Source organism: Triticum dicoccoides, chromosome 2B (assembly GCF_002162155.2).
Source record: "Triticum dicoccoides isolate Atlit2015 ecotype Zavitan chromosome 2B, WEW_v2.0, whole genome shotgun sequence".
Classification (NCBI taxonomy): domain Eukaryota; kingdom Viridiplantae; phylum Streptophyta; class Magnoliopsida; order Poales; family Poaceae; genus Triticum; species Triticum dicoccoides.
Window position 1 is genome coordinate 722174622 of NC_041383.1, and position 23381 is coordinate 722198002.

The 23381-nt window shown below is 42.5% G+C and overlaps 1 protein-coding gene across 1 annotated transcript in view; it reads left to right on the forward strand.

Moving 5' to 3' along the window:
• Positions 1-6339: 6339 nt before the first annotated feature.
• Positions 6340-23381, forward strand: part of LOC119361254 (G-type lectin S-receptor-like serine/threonine-protein kinase SD2-5) — a 17914-nt gene continuing 872 nt past the window's right edge. Inside the window, exons 1-2 of the mRNA XM_037626556.1 lie at positions 6340-6451; positions 22591-23380. Coding sequence (XP_037482453.1) covers positions 6340-6451; positions 22591-23380 — 902 coding nt within the window. The remainder of the gene's footprint in view (positions 6452-22590; position 23381) is intronic.

Genomic DNA, 23381 nt, shown 5'->3' on the forward strand with positions numbered 1-23381 from the left:
TGCTGGGTGGAGGAGTTACCCTCTGTACTATGGAGCATCAACACTACGCCTAACAGATCTACGGGTTATACACCTTTTTTCATGGTCTATGGAGCAGAGGCAGTTCTACCAAGTGACATCCGACACGACTCACCCCGTGTGGCGGCTTATGTTGAGGTGGACAACAAAAAGGCTCGTCAGGAGGCACTGGACTTGTTGGATGAGGAGCGAGACTTGGCAATGGCCCGCTCGGCGATTTACCAGCAAGACCTGCGCCATTATCACAGCCGCCGGGTCAAGAGCAGAACCTTTCAGGAAGGTGATTTGGTGCTCCGGCTCATCCAGGATCAATCTGACATGCACAAACTATCTCCGTCTTGGGAAGGACCCTTTGTGGTCAGCAAGAATCTGAACAACGGTCATATTACCTCATTGATATTCGAGAGCACAAAGACTCACGTAAGTCGGAGAAAGAGACCTGCCGGCCGTGGAACATAGCCCACCTTCGGCCTTACTATACTTAAGCCACCGGCTCTTAGGATGTATATACTTTTGACGATGTATATATTATATAAAGCAATAAAGCAGGACCTCTGTCCTTTTTCCCCATAAATAATGTTTTTATGTCTTCTTTATCAGGTGGTGGACACTACCAACAGGGAGCGGATCATATCTGAATCCGGCTTTCCCTTTGGACCGGCTTATGATCATATCTGAATCTAGCCATGATCACTTGGGGGCTTCCTGTTCAAACATAGGTCGTATCCGAACCAAAGAGAACATAGCTGTCGATACCCGCTTGATCGGCATACTACCAAACCCACTTGGGGGCTTCTTGATCATATTTGATCATAGCTTAACCCCTTTGGGTCTGATGTGGATCGTATATGAACCAGCGTCATTAAACAAATCTTATGGTCACTTGGGGGCTTCCTATTCAAACATAGGTCGTATTTGAACCAAAGAGAACATAGCTGTCGATACCCATTTGATCGGCATCGCCAAGCCACTGGGGGCTATATGATCGTATCTGAATCTTAGCTTAACCCCTTTGGAACGGTTTACTGATCATATTCGAATCAGAAGCCTGTAAATTATTTTGACTATCCTGAGACCTTGTGAAAACATTATGAGATGGTTTTTGTCTTTCCGGTTTAAATTTGGTCACACCAGGTTGTTAAGTACCAGGTGAGCATCAAGTCGGCAGGAAATATTATCAAAGGATCGCAGGTATGCTATTGTGCTTATGCTTAGCAAAGTATAGTCATAAACCAGTCTATTTATGATGTTTTTTTGGTTTGTGTTCCGGGTTCTCAATACTTTCCGTGACCCCGGACGCGATAAACTGCCAAGGGAATTTTGCTTGTTTTATGTGCAGAATAAGGCAAGCAAAATTAGCACGCCAAGGAAATAAAAGTGATAAATATATAGAAGTGGTGGCTTACGAAAGTGTTAAGTGCTAGGAACATGCACGAAGGCATGACAAACATTGGAAAGTTTTTTCTACCCTATTACAAGACTCCCCGAGTCTAAATAAATGAAGCATTGTTTTTTGCAAAATACCTGGCGATTCACTCCTTCGGCAGGCTTGAAGTCTCCGGGTTATCCTTCTCCGCTTCTCCGTCGGCTGTTTTGTCCTGGAAAGTTGACGAGGCCCAGTCAATGCCGCTCAAAGCTTCAGATTCAGCTTCATCATCTATTAAACCGGCTGGGTCCACTTTAGGGGCAAAAGTATGCTTACGAGTAGGAGGGATCAGGTTGACGTCATCATATGGAATGTTTGGGATCCTCCGGTTCTCACTGTCATAGCCTGGAGAGTACTTAGTGAGATCAGTATCGTTCCCAATGAGGGTCGCCATAGGACGTATGACTTTGACACAGGCGATAAAGTCATGATCATCAAATACAGTGCCGTCCTCCTTCCGACTGGGGTATCCAAGAGCAAGGTCGGACGGGTCTAGCTCTGGAAGCCATGCTTTTGCCCGGCTCAATGCGGCTACGGCTCCGGCTCTTGCAGATGACAGCCTTAAATCCTGAATTCGCTGAGGTTTCCAGGTGATAAAAACAGGTTTCATAAATCTTCGTCTGATATTTAAGATCAAAGGTCCGTTTTGATAAGAAAATTTTCTAGACCTAAAAACTGACGCAGACGTGTTCATAGGCTCGAATGAGGCTTTTATGCAGAGAAAGGGATCTGTTTTTTTATCCAAAACAAGTGCGAAAACAACTACTGCGGCCATATTATATCATTCTCAGATCAGACGAGGAGTCTAAGAGGAAAACTAACAAGGGTTTGGCTCTAATGGTGATGAACTCTGACGAACTCGAAGAAGCCCTAATGAGGATCTAAGCAAGGAATGGAAGGGAACTTACGGATCTGGATGGGCTGTGGAGGTTCGTCGCGTTTCTCTGGTCCAACCAGGTCGATGCAGCTGCCTGGGACGGTGAAGACAGGAAGCTCGACAGCAGCGGCGGCGGAGCTCGAGAGGAGCCGAGAGGAGGAAGACGACTGAAAGAGGGAAGAATGAAAGACCAGGGTCGCGCCTATTTATAAGAGAAGGATAACTGAGGCAGCGCGAGAAATGAGGAGATAAAATTTATTATCCAGCGGCCCTAACGCCTCGATTCTCGGGATGGTCAATAAAGGCAAAGATCCGTTGGAAGATATGACGGAGTAAAAATAAATTCTTATTGAAGATGACGTCACGGTGATTTAACCCGGATCCAGATGATGACGTCACGGCGGGTTAAAATCTTCGCGCAAAACAAAAGACTGAAGGACAGTTCCATAAGGTATTTTAAGATTGACATGAACATGTTCAAATTAATCTGGGGCCTAATGTTGGGGATATAACTATTTGTGTAAGCCGCCCAGAAGGGGCCGGGTTACGCAAAGAAGAATTACCAGAGAGAAGCCCAAGACCAAAGGAGAAGATGGCGGTTCATAGAGGGCTTAAGGCCCGTAGGCGGCTTAAGGCCCGTTGTAATAAACTGCCATAGTAATATGACTTGTATCATAAGGTAGACTTAACTAGTCACCGAGCCGGACACTGTTTATAAGCCGGCCGGGACTCTGTAAGCCGCAGGGTGTCAACCCGTGTATATAAGGGGACGACCCGCTGGCGGCTTAGGGGAAGAAACAACTCATCGAGAACCAGGCATAGTGTATCTCGCTCCCTGGTCATCGAAACATCAATACCAACCCAACTAGACGTAGGCCTTACCTTCACCGTAAGGGGCCGAACTAGTATAAACCCTCTCGTGTCCTTTGTCCCGATTAACCCCTTCAAGCTTCCTAGTTGCGATGGCTCCACAACTAAGTCCTTTCACGAGGACATCTGACGTGACAATTCCACGACATTACCCCTTATCTTAGCCATTCATTTTGGCATCAGGATCCATGTAGGCACATTTTTCATTTTTGTTTCTCTCAAACGAAACAACGTATAAACTGCAAACTTTACAGGACAACAAAAAATTCTAATTACTACGTGGGAAAAAACTTCCAGATTTTTTTCATGCATTTAAAATGCTAAAATTTATTTTTTTAATCAAAAAAATCCTCATTTTGTATATTTATGTTGGTCCAAAAAATCTGAAAGTTTTTTCACACATTGAAGTTGTAAACTTTGTGTTATTGAGTGTGGTTTTGTGTAGCTTGAGCTACACGGTACCCCTTATCTTAGCCATTCATTTTGGCATCAAGATCCATGTAGGCACATTTGTCATTTTTGTTTCTCTCAAACGAAACAACGTATAAACTTCAAACTTTGCAGGACAACAAAACATTCTAATTACTACATGGGAAAAAACTTTCAAATTTTTTTCATGCATTTAAAATGCTAAAATTTATTTTTTTTTAATCAAAAAAATCCTCATTTTGTATATTTATGTTGGTCCAAAAAATCTGAAAGTTTTTTCACACATTGAAGTTGTAAAGTTTGTTTGATCCGTAAAGTTTGAAGTCCATATGTTCTTTCATTTGAGAGAAACAAAAAAGAGAAATCTGCTTGTTGCAAGTTAGATGGACAGTACAGATCTCAAAGCAATGTTGAAGGGCTGAAGATAAGAGGTTCCATGTAGGACGAGCTACAAAGGAACTTTGTGTTATTACAATCCTCTGACTGCACCAGTCGCATCACGAACGACAAACCCCCATCCACCGCTAGCAGTCTGTGCGTTGAAAGCCCCATCAGTATTAATTTTAAGCCTGTCAATCTCAGGTCACAGCCACCTCGTACTAACTGGCATAACCTTGTTCAGATGAATATGCTTCTCCATCTGTGCTGAATCCCACGCAGCCTGACGCACTTGAGGCTGCTGCCAATGCATGGGTGCTTAGATGAGGTGCTAAGCACATTAGATAGCTTAGCAACTATACTTCCTAATGCATAGGTTCTTAGCTTATGGTTGCTAAGCTTGCTTCATTTAATGATTTAGCAACTAGAACTCTTCATGTACTGGTGGGCTTTCTTTCTTTAAATTTTTTGCCTAGGTTCACGCGCTTAGCGCTGTTTCTTCCTAGGGTCACCACACTCATCTCTCTCCTCTTAAATAACTTACCACATCATATTTTTTATCTACGTGGAAGGATTAGCACATGTACAAGGTGGAGCCTTGGAAGGAGCCCGAGCAGCCGTAATCCCAATTGGGATTGCTTTCTCCCCAGCATTTATTTTAGTCCACCTATGCCCCCACTTCCACAACATGCATGCAACGAGCACTTTCTTTGGTTCTTCAATACTCCTATTTCTCAACACATGCACAATAGACTTTGCATTATCACACACACACACACACACATCTGCGGCCTCCCGTCCTCCAGATCTAGCTGTCGCCAAAGCTGCTTCACCTCTTTACATTTCAAAAATAGATGCGCACCATCTTCGTTTAATCTCCGGCAACACACACAAAGTTTCTCACAACCCATTCCCCTATGACTAACATTCACTTTCAGCGGCAGACTATTATGAGTAAATCTTCACATGATACCAACTTGTCACGCCCAATATGCGACCCTATCCTAAAGGAACTCGAAGGTCCTACCAAGGATAGAAGCGCATATTAGACACTTTTGCAAGGTGGATATCATTACATCGTACCATTACATAATAGTTGGGGATATATACAAGAGGCATACAATGCCACATGAATACAACAACATCCTACATAAGAGCAACATCCGACTACGGATGAAACACAAATAGAAACTCAACGACATCCACCCTGCTAGCCCAGGCTGCCGACCTGGACCTATCCCCTGATCGAAAAAGAAGGAGAAGAAAAACTCCAAAACAAGTAACATCACTCTCGCGTCATGATCATCGCAATACCTGTACATGCAACTGTTGTTGTAGTAATCTGTGAGTCACGAGGACTCAGAAATCCCATTACCATGGGTATCAAGACTAGCAAACCTTAAAGGGTATGGAAAGGATAAGTGGTGAGGTTGCAGCAGCGACTAAGCATATATGGTGGCTAACATACGCAAATAAGAGCGAGAAGAGAAGCAACACAACGGTTGAGAAGCTAGAAGTGATCAAGAAGTGATCCTGAAACTACTTACGTTCAAACATAACCCAAACCGTGTTCACTTCCCGGACTCCGCCGAGAAGAGACCATCACGGCTACACACGCGGTTGATGCATTTTAATTGAGTCAAGTGTCAAGTTCTCTACAACCGGTCGTTAACAAATTCCCATCTGCCACATAATCGCGGGCACGACTTTCAAAAGTTTAAACCCTGCAGGGGTGTTCCAACTTAGCCCATTATAAGCTCTCACGACTAACGAAGGATATTCCTTCTCCCGGGAAGACCCGATCAGTCTCAGAATCCCGGTTACAAGACATTTCGACAATGGTAAAACAAGACCAGCAAGACCACCCGAATGTGCTGACAAATCCCGATAGGAGCTGCACATATCTCGTTCTTAGGGCACACTGGATGACTCAAGCTACGAGTAAAACCAGCCCTCAAGTTTCCCCGAGGTGGCCCCGCAGGCTGCTCGGTTCGGACCAACACTTAGAGAAGCACTGACCCTGGGGGGTTTAAAATAAAGATGACCCTTGGGTTAATTACTCCCAAGGGAAAGGTTATAGGTTGTTAAGCAAATGTAAAACTAAAGTTGGGCCTTGCTGGAGGAGTTTTATTCAAAGTGAACTGTCAAGGGGTTCTCATACACCCGGCCGCGTAAGGAACGCAAAATCAAGGAGCATAACACCGGTATGACGGAAACTGGGACGGCAAGAGTGGAATAAAACACCAGGCAAAAGGCAGAGCCTTCCATCCTTTACCAAGTATATAGATGCATTAATTAAAGTAAGAGATATTGTGATATCCCAACATAAACATGTTTCAACATGGAGCAATCTTTAACTTCACCTGCAAAAGTAAAAGCTATTGTTGGAGGTGGTTGGGGAGAAGAAGCCAAGAGCGAAGTCCCCGCTCTTGGAGATGAGCTCGTCATCGTGGGTTAGTGGCTTTGCTTGTGTTAGCTGGTCATCCGATTTGCAGAAAGAACTCAAGAACAGGAGGAAGAAGATGGGGATGTAGTGCATACCCATTAGGCTGCCTCTTGCGTCCGGTTGTGCCGAGGACGAAAGTGTGTCACTGGTATAAATGAAAGATGGGAGAATCTTGAAATGATGAGGAAAAAAGGACACAGCTGGGCAGACTAGTGATGATATAGATTAAGGTCGACGCATAGATGACTGGCCAGACTGAAAAAAGTCTCCAAACGGCATTCAAGGCGCAAGGAAAAATCATCACTATAGGTCTGGATCGACATGGGAAACCTTGTTGGCATCATCTACGGCCATACGTAATGACTATCACCGGTGAGGCGTACGCTGTCGGACGGTCTCAACAGGGCCTCGGCTAGCCACAAAACGGCCGGCTGATGAGTCATGAGGTTCACCCACACTGCAAGAGCGAAATGTGTGGTAAAGCCTTGTGTTGTTTCCGATCGACTTGTGTATGGAGTTATGAACAGGCATGAGTGTGCATGAAGGGCTCTGACAAAAGGGCAAGACCCAGCCGTAGGATTTGAAAATATATGCTCCCTCCGTGTAAAAATATAAGATGTTTTCGTAGGTTAGTTTAGCCTACAAAACCGTCTTATATTTTGGTACATGGGTAACATCAAAGAATTAGACAAATTGAATTGAAAATATTGAAGTGGCAAAGTCTGGATTTGGGGACTAGTCAATAGAGACGACAAGGATAGCAACCCTTTCTTCAGGGACCTTGACTGGTACTGATGGCTGAACGACAGCAGGCCAGCAAGTCTCCAAGAGTTGAATAATGCCATTACGCCCAAAGAAAAATCGTTACTACGAACAGTTCAAAGTTGAGTATAGAGTGAGAGCTGTGGATAATGCAATGCTTGATATCATCGGAGCCGGTGGATGCTGTGGTCGACATACTCACTATGTACCTTTTCTTCCGAGCAACTCACAGGACGCCTGCACATTAAGAGAAAGTAGAATTGACCAGGGTTAATAAGGTAAATTAGCGTGCACCAAATACTAATTTATTTATGAAGAGAAACCAGAGCAGAAAACCATATAAGGGCATCTCCAACCCCGTGCACCAAATCGCCCGTAAATGTCTGGACCGTGCTGTCCAGACACTTTAGGTCATCCAACGTTGTGCACCTTCAAAAGAAAACGTCAGCGGGCCGGTCCGGATGTCTGAAATCTCACAAACCAGAAGCAATGCTTAGGAGGTTTACGGGCGTCCGGGCCTCCCCCACATAGGCAACGCATCAACACCCTCGGCTCAATGTTGGGGAGCAATGTTGGGGAGGTTCACAGGCATCCGGGTCTTTCCCACATAGACATTGATACCCTCGGCTCACCCAAACCCCCCTCTCTCGTTCTGCTCCAACCGTCACTTCACTCTCTGTGTCGCATTCATGCTGGTCCAGAGCGAACGTGGCCGTTCACGGCCACATGACGGTCAAACAACATGCCATTCAAAATCGATGGAACTTTTTTTTCTCAAATTCGTTAAATTTTTTGAATCCGTGAACTTTTTCTGAACCCGTGAAACTTTTTCAAATTTGTGAATGATTTTAAAAAAATAAGGTCAACTGGTCAACGGGTCAACCGGCTAGAAGCGAGCGAGCTAAGTTCTCGTCTGTCGGGAAAGTATCTAGTGCTCCCAGGCCTAGGGTGCTCCCGGTGCTCTGATGCAAAAAACATTTTTTAAAATGTTCAAAAAATTCTGAAAAAATGCAGCACATCGACGGAATATCGAAGTCTCTTGTCACAAAATTTCAAATCAAAATTCAAAACAATGCTCGAGATACAAAAATGATAAATTTGACATCAATGTGATAATGGGCCAAAACTAAAGCCCAACTTATGTTATGTACAAAAATTTGTCATTTTTGTATCTCGAGCAATGTTTCGAATTTTGATTTGAAATTTTGTGACAAGTTACATCAATGTTTCGTCGATGTGCTGCATTTTTTTCAGAATTTTTTGAACATTTTAAAAATGTTTTTTGGACATTTGGAGCACCGGGAGCACCTCAAGCCTGGGAGCACTAGATACTTTCCCCTCGTCTGTCCGTCTCGTTCGAGTCCGATGCTACGATCGAAATTTAGTTGGGCCGGACTAGTAGCTTGACCCGGCGGTGAGAGCACGGGTTAGGAGGGCTTTTCCTATTTGACGCATTCTGCGTCAAGTAGTTGACCATTCGCATAAACCAGATCAAAGCTAGTGATCGAACTGGGCCGGCCCATCGGAGAAGCTGCACCCTTCTGGAAGGTTCCAGCCTGATTTTTCTAGTTTTGCGAAGATTCTGGAATGTCCCTGAACCGTTTTTACTGGTTTTTCGCTTTCTTATGTTTCTTACTAATCTTTTTTTCTGTTTCTGTTTCTGTTTCTTTTTTATTTATTTTTCTGTTTCTTTTCTTTATGTTCCTGTTCAAAATTTACAAAACATCTTTAGAAAAATTTGGGACTTTCAATTAATAATTCCGTTTCAAAACTTGTTCGCTAATTAAAAAGGATATTCATGTTTCCAAATTTTGTTCGGAAGATTCAAAAAAAAAGTTCTCGTTTCTAAAATTGCTCAAAAATTGTTCATGTCTTAAATTGTGTTATGGAGTTTAAAAAAATGTTCGTTTTAATAACTATGTGCATTTTTCTAAAAATGTTCGTGTTTTCAAATTCTGTTCTGAAGTTTTAAGAAAACTCTGGTTTTCAAAAAATGTTCATTTTCCGAATTTCGTTTTGGAATTTAAAAAAAAATGTAATGTTTTGTGTTTTCGAATTTTGTTCCAAAGTTTCATAAAATGTTCGTGTTTTCCAAAAAAATAAGAACTTCAAAAAATGTTCCCATTTTGAAAAAATGTTCACGTATTATTTTTTCCCAGAGTTTCAAAAAATTGTTCAGTATTTTCAAAAAATGTTCCCTTCTTTTAGATGTTTGGGTTTTTAAAATTTTGTTCAGAAGTTTAAAAAGTGTTCATGTTTCATAAACATTTCCTTTTTAAAAACACATGTTTTGGGTTTGAAATTTTGAAAATACTTGGATCTGTGATGGCTTTGGGTCTTAATTTATTCGCACGGCATAATAATGTGATATGGTTGTCAGTTGAACTGGTATAGCATTTCGTGGCGAACTAGATCTCCTGAGTTCGATACCTACAGAACGCGACTATTTTTAGGCGTGTAGACCCCCTCTACAGTAGTGTGCCGGCCAATCAAATATCTGCCTATGCGTTCGGCCGACAATTTGCCACAAAGAGCTCCCTGTCGACGTGTAGTCCTAACCCATCATCTATGTAGCACATTAGCAGCAAGCCAAACCCAACAATGGAAGCCCACCATGGGAAGAGGAAGTGGGCATGGACTTGGAAATAAGCAGTAACATCCAGGAAGATCACACAGGGACCTTGCGGTGTGCGGTGCTCATTGGGAGTGTGCCGGACCGGTGTGTGACCTAGTCCAGGTAGTGGCTTGGATGGGGCATCTAGCTTTAGATGTTAGGCATTGGTGCAATGTCTGTTTGGTATTAGACTCGGATATTTGGCATCCCTTCATCAAGGGGATAGGAATAGCAACAAGTGTTGCCAAGATGGTGGCTTGGCTTATTGATGTATCACCTTGTATGGTCTTTATGAATAATTAATAAATGGCTACATGCATCATCCAGATGCAGAGGCCGGGGTACATCCTCCTTTTCTCTACTCCTATAAAAAAAGCAAGTTGGTGGTGACGGTGTGCCTGCCTTCGGGCTGTATATACCGTCTGATCTTGAATCTATGTCTGAGATTGAGGCCGATGCGTGTTGTACAGAGCCAACAACCAAAACAGGAGATTCTCGAGGTTTCTCTCGTGAGATCGATTACTCTAGAAGCCCTCCAAGTTTCCTCGCCGCCGGCCCCTCCCCTCTCTTTCCATGCGACCATGTTGGAGTTGAGTTGGGCGAGCGTCATGCAGTAAATCGGATTTGGCTTAAGATATCCCTTGCGACATCATTCTTTCTGAATCTCGCCGTGCAGGCTGCCGGAGAAGGAGAACGGCACACGGTGATCGACGGATAGAGTCAAAGGAGTCGACACAATTTGGTTAACACGGCCCACGGGAGAAGGTGCTTGTGGCGGGGACGCACTTCTTGCGTCATCGCGGACCCGATGTCGGCCGGAATCGGCCGAAAGGTGCCGTGGAAGGAGCCTCATGTGCGGTGGCGGTCATCATGGTCGGGGAAGATGATCATGGCACGGATGTCATGGTGGCCGAGAGGCAATGCCGATGGGTGCTCCGGTTCCACCTCGTCGGTGTGAACCACCTGCTGAGCGAGAGCAGCGCGGGGCCCTCGAGAGATGGAGATCGACCGAGCCACAACAGACAGCGGTCAGGAGCAACTCGGAGGTGGCGGCCGGCAGCAGCGCAGTGTAAGCATAGCAGGTAGCGGGCGGGAGCAGCTTGGAGGCATTGGCCGGGAGCAGCGGAGGAGTCGGCAGTCGACGACTAGGAGCAGTGCTTCACTACAAGAAATATGTCAACTAGTGACCTTCTGTCAATGACCCTGGAAGAATTGGTCATAGTCAGACCAATTGGTCAAAAATTGTTCGGGGGGCTCCAAACCCTAAACTATAACGACCATTTTGGTCAGAAAGGTCGTAATTTCCTTACACGAAATGGTCATAAAGCAAATAGCAATGCTCCGCCACCTTATTTCTAGCTGATCATGACCAATATAGATGGTCATAACCTTGTAAGTTGTGGTGGGTTGCTATGACTAGGCGCCACCTTATCAGTTTTGCCTATGTGTCATGTCCATGTGGCAGTTTTTGCCCTAGGTTGTGAAGCAACCTATATTTCTGTCATTCCCAAAATTCCCAAAAAAATCTCATAAATTCTTTGGGTCATATCTTCTTCAAATATGTAAAAAACCTTCCTTGCATAGTTCAAAAATAATTCTAAAATATTCATTTTCCTATTCTGTTCAAAAAAACACTTTGTGAAGGAAGTACCACTTTGGCATGTCCAAATGGTATCAATTTTCTACAGTGCTTTCCTATGCCCAAATAACCATCCTCCACCAAATGCCAGCTCAATCATTCATTATTTTGAGCCCAGCTTCAACATTCGTATTTATGTCCAGTGTGGTACTTTGCAAAGCAAGTACCACCTAGGCTCCTCCTTTTGAGCTGAAAATTTGTGAAGACGGTCTTCTTAGTAACTGATCATCCTCAGCCAAAATTCACGCCCATTAGCCATATGCATTTCCCGTACCGCTAATCAAACACTTGGCTGCTTATTCATGTTTGAGCATCAATCGGTCTCCTCGTGATAATCTTATGTTGTGATTTTCTTCCTAGCACCTACCTGGGGAGTGCCCAACCCACTAGACATGCCTAGGCCTCCCAGAACACATGGCAACGCCACGGTCAGGCGGTGACCATGCGGCGGGCATGCGAGTTTACGCGCTCTAGAGTTGGAGCCCTCGGCCACCGTCCAAACCTCGATGTATCGCCACCAAACCATGTATTTATGATTAAATAGGTACTTATGTAACTAGAAATGATTTTTAGAAAAAATAAACAACAAACTATGAGGCAGCTGCAGTTCAAATTTGACCCGCTTCCAGCTGAATCGGCGGGAATTTGTCTTTTTCACCAGAGGTGGATAAAAACTTTTGACACCCAACCATTTTGTCAATTGTGCATTAAATATGGCCTAGTATTTTATAAAATTGATTTGGTCCAATTTTGCAACAAATATATCGTAGGTCCTTCACAAAAAAAAACTCATTTCACGCACTTAGAAAATGGAAAATGAATTTTCCGTGCAAAGAAAATGAAAACTCCCTTAGGCAACATTGTTTGGAATTCCAAGATGCACCCTTTTGCACAATATGAGATCATTTGAACAAACTACGCCATGGATGTGGCCATAAGATTGATCATTTGGCTTGAAAGCCATGAATCTTCACACTTGATAGCTCGTTTCTGAGAACACTTTTTTAAAATAATTGCCATATTGCAAGTTTATAATTTTTTCTGGTAACTTTGCCACACAACCGACGCTGGCGCTGGCGCCGACCCCGACCAGAGATCCGTCATCGCCCAGGACCCCAAGCTACGACTTCGAAGACGCCGAAGCCAACACCAAAGGTTAATTACCTCCTCCAAATCAAATCCTAGGGCTTCATTCATGGTTGTCTAGTACTGCTAGTTAATCCAGGGGCTTCATTCATGATCCATCACCACTTATATCTTGAGCATGTACTCTAGTATTAGATCACAATGTATTTTGCACGCTCTAGTTTAATTGCCCGTGAAACTGGCTGTCAACTTCACCCATGATCGCACGCAGCTTTGGATGCTCCACCTCACTACCCTGCTTACCACCAGGAATATGCTCAACCGAGGGGTTCCGTTCCACTCATGCTCAACTTTTTCAATAGGTCCCTTCTGGCTGGCGCTTGCTGATTTCTACCAGTTGCTTTCATGAGCATGCTTATTCGGCTACCAGGATGCATTTCTAGCAGACTTCCCATTTCTTTTTCTACCTTCTTCTAATATCTGGCTACATTGTACTCCACGTATTATTTCTTGTACCAAGCTACTCATAAATCCAACATGTAGACTAGTGAAGTCCAGCCAATAGAAATCTGCCACCATAACCTCTATTTGCATGCCTTGTTACTTAGCTTGGAAGAATGACTACACACGTATGCATTCTAATGATCACACACATGTATCTAGTTCTCCTCATAAAATATTTGCATGCATGACAAAGCTCCAACACGTACACTCTCATGCTTACTTATATTAGAAGCATTCTGTAGAAGACAAACTACTATATGCTAGTATTACTTACACTGTGTGTGTGGGGCACTGTCCTTTAATTTTCTAGCATGTTAAATTTAACATTCTAATATATTTTGCTGCTAGTGTCCATTTATCAATTTTTTTACTATGTTTCTACCAAGATGGTTCTGCCATTTGTTTTTTTTCCTGCAGCGAAGTGCGGCTGGACGACCGAGGCTGCTATTCTGCCTTGATGTGCACACAAAGAGTTCCTGGACCTGACTTGAAGCAAGGATACCTGCAGCTGCAAGCCAACAATATCTGAAGACATGTGTTCCTTGTCTATGTTCTCAGCATAGCTATAGGCTGCCATGTCTTTTCCACTTTCCTTTTCGCTTTCTGTAGTGCTAACTTGACGGTCAGCCTATAGTTATGCGAAGAACATCGGCAAGAAGCACCTGTCTTTAGACATACACTGCCATGTCTTGTTCCATTAATCACCTAGTGCTCTTGTTAGTGACATTCATCTAGTATTTTCTTTTGCAAAGCATGCAATGGTTTGGAGTACTTGATCATGGCCTGATGGAACCTACATGTCGTTACTACAGCAGCTAGAAGCAATCCATTTTACTAAAAGCATTCTGGTTAGCAATTGGTCATGGCATCACTTTGCTGTTCTGTTTGTTTTAAATCTGGTTGCAAGTTTACTATTTTTTCATAACCGTTATCTTACATTTTTGGCATTGAGCATTGGTGGGTCTCAACAGCTATATGATGAATACACATCATGATATATACTTGATGAATTTGCCTGCTACATCTCAACTTGTATCTGTTTTGGTATCTCTTCCACTATGTATCTGTTTTGTTGGATGAGTGGGTATCTCATTTTAACTAGTTGGAGAACAAAAAGCATGGTACTAGCTAGCTCAATTTGTGTTATCATTCATCTGTTGTAACACCAAGTTTGGTCTATTAACATGGCATTGATTTTGTGCTGCAGATTTGGAAGCTGGGAATCTGGGGAATGCGAAGTTGAAGTGACCTGGAGTATCTAGACTGTGATTGCCATTGTGTATGTGTTATATGATGATCTAACACAATGATTCTGCTATTGTATCTTTGTTGTATGATGTATCAAACTGATTTTGGCTGTTATGTGAAGTACTATTTTTGTTCTCTATTTGTTCCCATTTGAATGTTGGTGATCTATTTACTAGCAAATTAAAATTTAAAGAAAATGACCTTGACAATTGGGACCCACTTACTAGAAGAACCTGACAATTAGGACCCATCTGAATAGTGGACCCATCTTTAAAAAAAGAAATACTTGAACTGCTCAGCCAAAATGGCCATGGCCCAAAAATAAAAAGGCTGCGATGTTGGGCTTGGCCCATGAAGCTAACAAAAATTGACAGAAAAATAGACTAAATTGGCTGAATTAATGGGCTCGGCCCATATAAACACCCAATTGGACCGGGCCGATTCTAATTTTTGACCTTTTCAATTGGTTACAATTTTGCCATGTCAGATTGCCACGTCGGATCCGACGTGGCCTGGGCAGACAGCTAGTGACCAAAACAAGACAATAGGCATATTTTGGTCGTAAATGTCTATGACCTTCTGTGTGAGAAGGTCGTTAATTTCAGTTTACGACTGCCAGCTTTTGACCTTCTGTTTTTGGTCACAAAAAAGTCGCAAATGAAAAACAATGACCTTTTAGTGACCAATAGTCAAGGTCACAAGTTGACATATTTCTTGTAGTGATTGGGGAGAAATGAGATGACATCGATTGGGGGCGTTCCGGACCATAGTAGCCGGAAACGGGGAACGGTAGGCCGTCCGGACCATGAAGATTCGGCGTCCCCGCAGCCTGCTCCTCGATTCAGGTTCCAGGATCCAACAGCCAAAGCGCGAGACATAATTTACTCACGCCATCGTTTCTTTTCTCAAGGACTCCTCGTTTTCCTCCAGTCCATTAATTGCCAGGGATTCATTAACAGCAAGGAATGCTGACTGTCAGGGAGTCGTCGTTCTTCAGGAACTGCGTTTCTCGACCCATGGTACCGTACCGGGTTCATCGTACCCAAACGGATTGGATCGCGTCCCCGATGTAAAAAAATCGCTCGAAAGATGTATACCCTCGTTGTACCCTATTTTTTTCAGCCACTAACTCTCGTCCCTCGTTCCCGTTCCTCATTCCCACCGTACCGGAAACATGGTAACTATGTTTCGGACCTTCTGGCGCTAGCGTCCGCCATGCATCAGGCAACCGTGCTTGCCGTCCTAAGCCAGTCTTGAACGTCCCAATGGGCAGCGAGCAGACGAGCTGGCCGTCGCGGGCGGCATGATGGGCACTAGGCTGCGCACACGACCTCTACATGCGGAGCCTCGTCAGTACGCCACCGTCGGCTACTACAGGTTTTTTGCGTACAGTGTCGATGGCGACATGCTGGAGCCTACATGCGTAGCTTCGGAGAAGTGAGCATCCCGGATGGTAGTTCGCAGTGCAAAGTCGCTCTCGCCGGAACTGGCGTGGCGTTTGGCAGTTCGAAGGGGCATTTTCCGTCACTGCATCTCCTAATTATTTTTTTGAGGGGTTCCTTATTGTCTCCTAATGGCCTCAATTGGGTATACAATGGCATATTTGAAAGCATAAAACTTTGTCGTGGCATGTTTTAAAATATGAAAATGGTGATGCCAATTCTCAAAGCCTGAAAATTTGTATTGGCATATAGTACTCTTTCAATACAAATTAATTTACGCACACTTAGTAGGAGAGTGATGTTTTGGCAAATGGGAGCGGACGCTCTTGGTTTTTTAAATGTGTTTTAAACATATTTTCAAATGTTAAAAGAATTCAAACAAAAACTTAGGGCGTACATCTTGATATTGTACATGCTCATAAAGTCATTTCACGAAAAACCGACAACAAAGTCCAGTGTTAAAAATGTTTTTCATAAGACATTCTTTTGTCTTTTTACACATGCCACAAAATATGCCAGGTTATTTTTTTTAAACTTGACGTGTACACATATAATGTAGAGATGTATGCGCCAAATTTTTGTTTGAAATTTTTCACACTTCAAAATATTTTTCTCGCGTACAGGAGCGCGCGCTCCCGGGAGCACCAAAAGATTTTCAACACTTATAGAGTACACTTAGTACAACACAACTTTAGTACATAATTGTACTACGTGTGCGACAAATAATTTGGATCGAAGAGAGTATATCAAATTGAAATCTAAATCTAATAGGCTCCTCCCTCAGTGATATCCCCCGGGAAAGATGACCGCGTCGCCCAAGACTGCAGTCCCAGCCACCCCGGTAGGATGTCTAGGCTGTTGTTGCCAAGGACGACGAGCTGCGGTCCCGGTGATGGACTGCAACGGCATCTACGTGAGACGATATGAGTATCCCATGTTTATTCCGATGAGTATTTGCAAGCTCTGAACTGTACATATTGCCATGACGAGGCCGTCCTGTATTAATTCTCCGCTTCCAGGGATACATGCTGCTAGTGGTAGTGCAATAACACAGGCACGACGCACCGTGTTGTCCATGCCAATGATGCTCTTCGTCGTTCTGATTCCATCCCCTGGGAGGTGCATGCACATATGTTTCATCCCCAATATTGCTTATATGATTTGCTTATTTGGTCAACTTCGGGTCTGCAATACTTGATATAATTTCATCCCCAATATTGCTTATTTGATAGACTAACCAATAGCTTAATAATTTATAATCACTTGGGCCAATTACCTGATGCGAGACAGGGAAAACGATTGTTGAAGAGCCTTAAGTAGTCTGCTCACAGTCTGCATGGGCTAGAATCAGGGAAATACGATAAGTTGCATGTACATAAAGTTCCGGATAATAAGTGTAAATTTGCACAGTACCATTAGAGAAAGCTTGTATGCTCAACATGCTTGACCATGTCAAAGCTCATCCATGAGTAATTATATCCACATGTTATTCGAATTATCTAGAATGTGAGCTTTAAATTTTTGTAAATTAGTGTTTTTAATAGTTCAGAGGCGCTGCTTTACTGCCAGTATTTAGGTGGATGGTCTCTATTTTAAATCCTGATACAAGTAATGCACTTTGACAAGTTCTATGTTTGGCGAATTATTCCAAGGCCTCATAGATGCCCAAGCTATGTAACTAAGCATGAATGGGTCTACAATATTACTTCTCTTCATGGTGGCAATGTATGCATATTCTTGAGCGGTTAATGGGGTGGGGACTAGAGGTGGATCATGTATTAACCAAAAGCTGGTTAGGGTCGTTGCAATTGCCAATGTGTGCGGACAACTTTTTTATTGCTACATGCTCTTTGTCCCCCTCAGCATGGGACAACAAGTAGAAAGTTGGGTATGGAGAACACCAAGTCTTCTGCAAGGTGAAAATTAGAATAAAACGGTTGGCTTGGACGAGGGGGTTCAATGGTCGGAAAACATATATTTGATTTTGCTCGATGTGTACTTATCAACAATATGACATCACTTTGATTGATGTCTTGATACATCTTTTATTATTCAGTATGCTCCTGATACTTAGTAAAGAATTTCCATCGGATCATTTGTGATTCCGTAGCATAGCAGAGACGTAGCATAGCACGAACATCTTTCTAGTCTAAAAAAAGATCACACAGGGACCTCCTGTATGCCGCTTGTTACGGCAAAGTGTGGACGTTTCGCATAGGGCGCCAAACCTGGGCCGGCCCATTTTCGGTGGCACGAACGCGAGATCAAAAAATACTAAAAAAGAGAACACACTTGAGCTGTAAATCGATCATACGACTTTGTAGTCGATGGCATGCTGTGCTAGCCACTGTGAAAATCAACTTCTAATGTTAGGATAGCAGTGCCATACTTAAAGAAACATACAACAGTGGCAGGGATCATACAAATGACCAGCTGTAAGTGAGCAACACTAATAGCCACCATAATTCCTCGGATTTCGTACATAAAATGGCAGTCCGCCTTCTATGAACGTAAGCCGAAACAGAATTGAAATTATTTTCAAATTTTGAACTTGATTTTCTTGTGGAAAAAGTTAATATGTTTTGAAACACAGACATTTTCGTATTTCAAAGCAAAGAAAACTAAAACTTGAATCATTTTTGGGGATCTCAAACTTTTGTTCAAAAAAGGAACAAAATGAAAGCGAGATATTTTTCAAAACTAAGAAGAATTTCTTGAAAATGCAAAACATTTTCTAAAAAACAGGAACAAAAACCTGAAAGCGCGAACATTTTTCAAAATTACGAGCAAATTATTCAAGACGTGAACCTTTTTTGAATTCCCTCGTTTTTTTAGAATTCGGGGCCAAAATTTGAAAAAACCTGAACATTTAGATGATGTGACAATTTTGGAAAGCGGGAAATGTTTTTTGAAATTCCCATTTTTTGAATTGGTGAATAAAAGTTAATAAATGTGAACATTTTTTCAAATTCATATAACTTTTTAGAATTTGCGACCAAAATTTAAAAATATGAGCATTTCTTGAATTTGTGAACAAACTTGGATAGATGGAACATTTTTCAAAATTCCCATTTGTTTGAAATTCTGAATAATTTTGGAAAGTGGGAATATTTTTTGAAATTCTCGTTTTTTGAATTGGTGAATAAAAGTTAATAAATGTGAACATTTTTTCAAATTCATCAAACATTTTAGAATTTGTGACCAAAATTTAAAAACATGAGCATTTCTTGAATTTGTCAACAAACTTGGATAGCTAGAACATTTTTCGAAATTCCCATTTATTTGAAATTGTGAATAATTTTGGAAAGCGGGAATATTTTTTTGAAATTCCCATTTTGTGAATTGGTGAATAAAAGTTAAGAAATGTGAACATTTTTTCAACTTCATCAAACTTTTTGGAATTTGGACCAAAATTTCAAAACATGAGCATTTTTTGAATTTGTGAACAAACTTGGATAGCTGGAACATTTTTCGAATTTCCATTTGTTTGAAATTGTGAATAATTTTGGAAAGCGGAGATATTTTTTTGAAATTCCCATTTTTTGAATTGGTGAATAAAACTTAATAAATGTGAACATTTTTTCAAATTCATCAGACTTTTTAGAATTTGCGATCAAAATTTATAAACATGAGCATTTCTTGAAGTTGTGAACAAACTTGGATAGCTGGAACATTTTTTGAAATTCCCATTTTGTTTGAAATTGTGATTAACTTTGGAAAGCAGGAATATTTTTTTGAAATTCCCATTTTTTGAATTGGTGAATAGAAGTTAATAAATGTGAACATTTTTTCAAATTCATCAAGCTTTTTAGAATTTGTGACCAAAATTTAAAAACATGAGCATTTCTTGAATTTGGGAACAAACTTGGATAGCTAGAACATTTTTCGAATTCCCATTTGTTTGAAATTGTGAATAATTATGGAAAGCATGAATATTTTTTTGAAATTCCCATTTTTTGAATTGGTGAATAAAAGTTAATAAATGTGAATAGTTTTTTCAAATTCATCAAACTTTTTAGAATTTGCGACCAAAATTTAAAAACATGAGCATTTCTTGAATTTGTGAACAAACATGGATAGCTGGAACATTTTTCAGAATTCCCATTTGTTTGAAATTATGAATAATTTTGGAAAGCGGGAATATTTTTTGGAAATTCCCATTTTTTGAATTGGTGAATAAAAGTTAATAATTGTGAAAAAAAATCAAATTCATCAATTTTTTAGAATTTGCGACCAAAATTTAAAAACATGAGCAGTTCTTGAATTTTTGAACAAACTTGGATAGCTGGAACATTTTTCAAAATTCCCATTTGTTAGGAATTGTGAATAATTTTGGAAAGCGGGAGTATTTTTTGGAAATTCCCATTTTAGAATTGGTGAATAAAAGTTAATAATTATGAACATTTTTCCAAATTCATCAAACTTTTTAGAGTTTGCAACCAATAATTAAAAACATGAGTATTTCTTGAATTTGTGAACAAACTTGGATAGCTGGAACATTTTTCGAAATTCCCATTTGTTTGAAATTGTGAATAATTTTGGAAAGCGAAAGATTTTTCTTAATTTGAGAATAGAAATAAAAATGCATACATCTTTTGAAATAACGAACATATTTTGAATTTTTAGAACATATTTTGAAATTGAGAACAGTTCATAATATCATAATTGTTTTTGAAACATGAACATTTTTGGAATACCTGAACAAAAATTGGAAAAAAATTTGTTTTTTGAATAATTTTTGAAAATAGGAACATTTTTTGAAATCCCGGTCATTATTTGAAAAGTTCTTATAAATTAGAAAAAAATATTCTGAACAATTTTTGAAAAACTTTCTGATTTTTTTAAAACTGGAATACTTTTCAAAAATCCTGTTCAATTTTTTAAAAATGGAAACATTTTTTGAATTTAGGAACATTTTGAAAGCACGACAATTTTTAAAAATGTTGAACGTTTTTTGAAAGCACGAACATTTTTAAGTTTCCAAACAATCTTCAAAAACATGAACTCTTAAAAAAAGAAAACTAAACTTGAAAAAGAAAAAAAAGAAACAGCAAAAGGAACTGAAAAGAAAAATAAACAAAAAAAGAAAAAAAAGAAAAACCAAAAAAGAAACAGAAAAACCGGTTGGAGGTTCCCCAAACAAGAAAAACCGGCTGGAAAACTCAAGAAGATTCCCAAAACCGGAAAAGCAGCAACACGTTAAGGCCCCGTTTGATAACTTAGTTTTTTCGAAGTATTATGACAATACTGCAGTTTTTCAAAATACCATGGTTTAATTTACCGTGAGCTGTTTGGCAACCACAAAAAACTGTAGTATTTATACCGTGGTATTGTCAAAACCGTGGTATTTTCTCTGTATTAAAAAAAGAACCCTGGACCTCTTTTTTTAAAACAGAGCACACAAAGAAAACGAGACTATTCGTTATCGCCTTCCTCGCTCCCAAGCCGTCACCGCCGCCCTGAAGATCGCTGGCCATGGGACAAACCAAGCCAGGAGAACGGAATGGAAATAAAAATGGTGTCCTTCCTACTCCCACAAGCGCTTCTCTTCTCCTTGTACGCGCTGTGCATCAGGTCGGCCCCCTGGACACCACATGCCCAGGTTGCTAATGCCATGGTCGCGCAAGCTGATGGCTACAAAGCTAACTCCGAACACACTGCTGGCTGAGCCTGCGTAGGCCCTTGTGCTGAGCCACACCGGCCTTGCTTCCTGTCCATGCGCTCCTCCCGAACGTCGCCCCATGCCTCAGCGCGCCACATTAGCAGTTGTCGGTCAAGCCGCAGCCAAGCCAGAGCGACCCCCGCACTTCCGTGCCGCACTGCTGATGCATAGCTTGCCGCCGGGTCTATTTAAGCATGGCCTTTCAGTTTGCAACCACTGGTCAGCTAAGATCGTGCATGTCTTGTGACTGCTATGAAACGGCTAGCTAGCTAATTTACATCATCCTAAACATGCACCAGCCAAACACTGTCAGAGTATTCCCAATACTACAAAATACTTTGATATGTCAAAACTGTGGTTTCTAGAACCTATAGATAAAAAGACTGCAGTTTTTCAATACTACAGTTTATGCAATATTTTGCTGTCAAACACACCCTAAATGGGCTGGTCCAAGTAATCTCTCGATCCCCAGTCTGTGGGAAGGGTCGACATTTAAACGCAATGTGCGTCCAATAGAATATTCTGATCACACACACAGATGGCAGATCCTTTTGTTGGTCCTTGTGCTGCTGCGTTCTATGGCTGCCGGAGAAGGCAGTTTCAATCGTTTGAAGTGCAGAAGGTCAGAAGGGGGTGGCGATCCACAGCAACACGGCGCATTGCCGGCCGACTGGCCCCACGGTCAGCATGCCGGCAACGAGGCTGCAGGGAAGAAAAGGTCAATTTCTGTCCTCTAGGTCTTCGTTCTGGGCTCGTCCCCGGTCACTAGATTCAGTAGATTGGTTCGTGCTATTAAATCTATGGAAGTCGAATTGTATAAACGACAATTGTCCACTTATGCTTGTGAAGACATGAAGAGGGAGAGTGATGAATCGATTTATTAAAAAAGCTTGAGCCACTAGGTGGCAGCCGGCCAAATGGAGAGTCGGAGACTAATATCATGATTATTTCGAGGTCCTTTACATGCCATTGCTTCCATCTGACGAACGTGCCTCTCGACCACCTTCTTCCTTGGTTGGCTCACCCGTGCCGTGCCGCTCTGTTTTGTGGCTCCAGCTCCAGCCGGCCGGACAAAGATGGCGTTGATTCCGGCCTTGGGTGGGCATCGGCAACCTAGATTCCCCTTTCTGAATAGCCAGCTACGTATATCTGATCCAACGTATTCTGCTTTTAATTTTGGCTCTCGCAGTGCTGGTCGGCACGCTCATCTTCGTGCTTCTTTTCGCCGTGTTCTGCTACCGCTCGGACAACGGCGCGCGACCCGTACCCCAGTCCTACGCGGTGGTGCCAGACCACGTGATGAGGCACGCCACCATCGAGAGGTTCTTCGCGGAGATGGCCAACGAGAAGCCCATCCGGTTCACGCCGGGCCAGCTCCAAGGCTACACCAGCAACTACTCGTCCCGTCTTGGCGCCGGCGGGTTCGGCACGGTCTACAAGGGCGCGCTCCCCAACGGCCTCGCCGTCGCGGTCAAGGTGCTCCACGGCGACCACAACCAGCGGTCCGAGGAGCACTTCATGGCGGAGATGGGCACCATCGGGAGGACGCACCACATCAACCTCGTCAGGCTGTTCGGTTTCTGCTTCGACGCCTCCGTGCGCGCGCTGGTGTACGAGTTCATGCAGCACGGCGCGCTCGACGCCTACCTCTTCAACCGCGCCGCCGGCGTGGGCTTGGCCACGGTGGCCGCGATCACCACCGGCGTGGCACGGGGTCTGAGGTACCTCCACGAGGAGTGCCATCAGAAGATCATCCACTACGACATCAAGGGTGGTAACGTCCTCCTCGACAGAACCCTCACGCCCAAGGTGGCTGACTTCGGGCTCGCGCGACTGGTGGACCGGGCAGACACGCACGTCTCCATGTCCGGCGTGCGCGGTACACCCGGCTATGCGGCGCCGGAGCTGTGGATGGGTTCTGGTGTGACGGAGAAGTGCGACGTCTACAGCTTCGGCATGTTGCTGTTCGAGGCCGTCGGC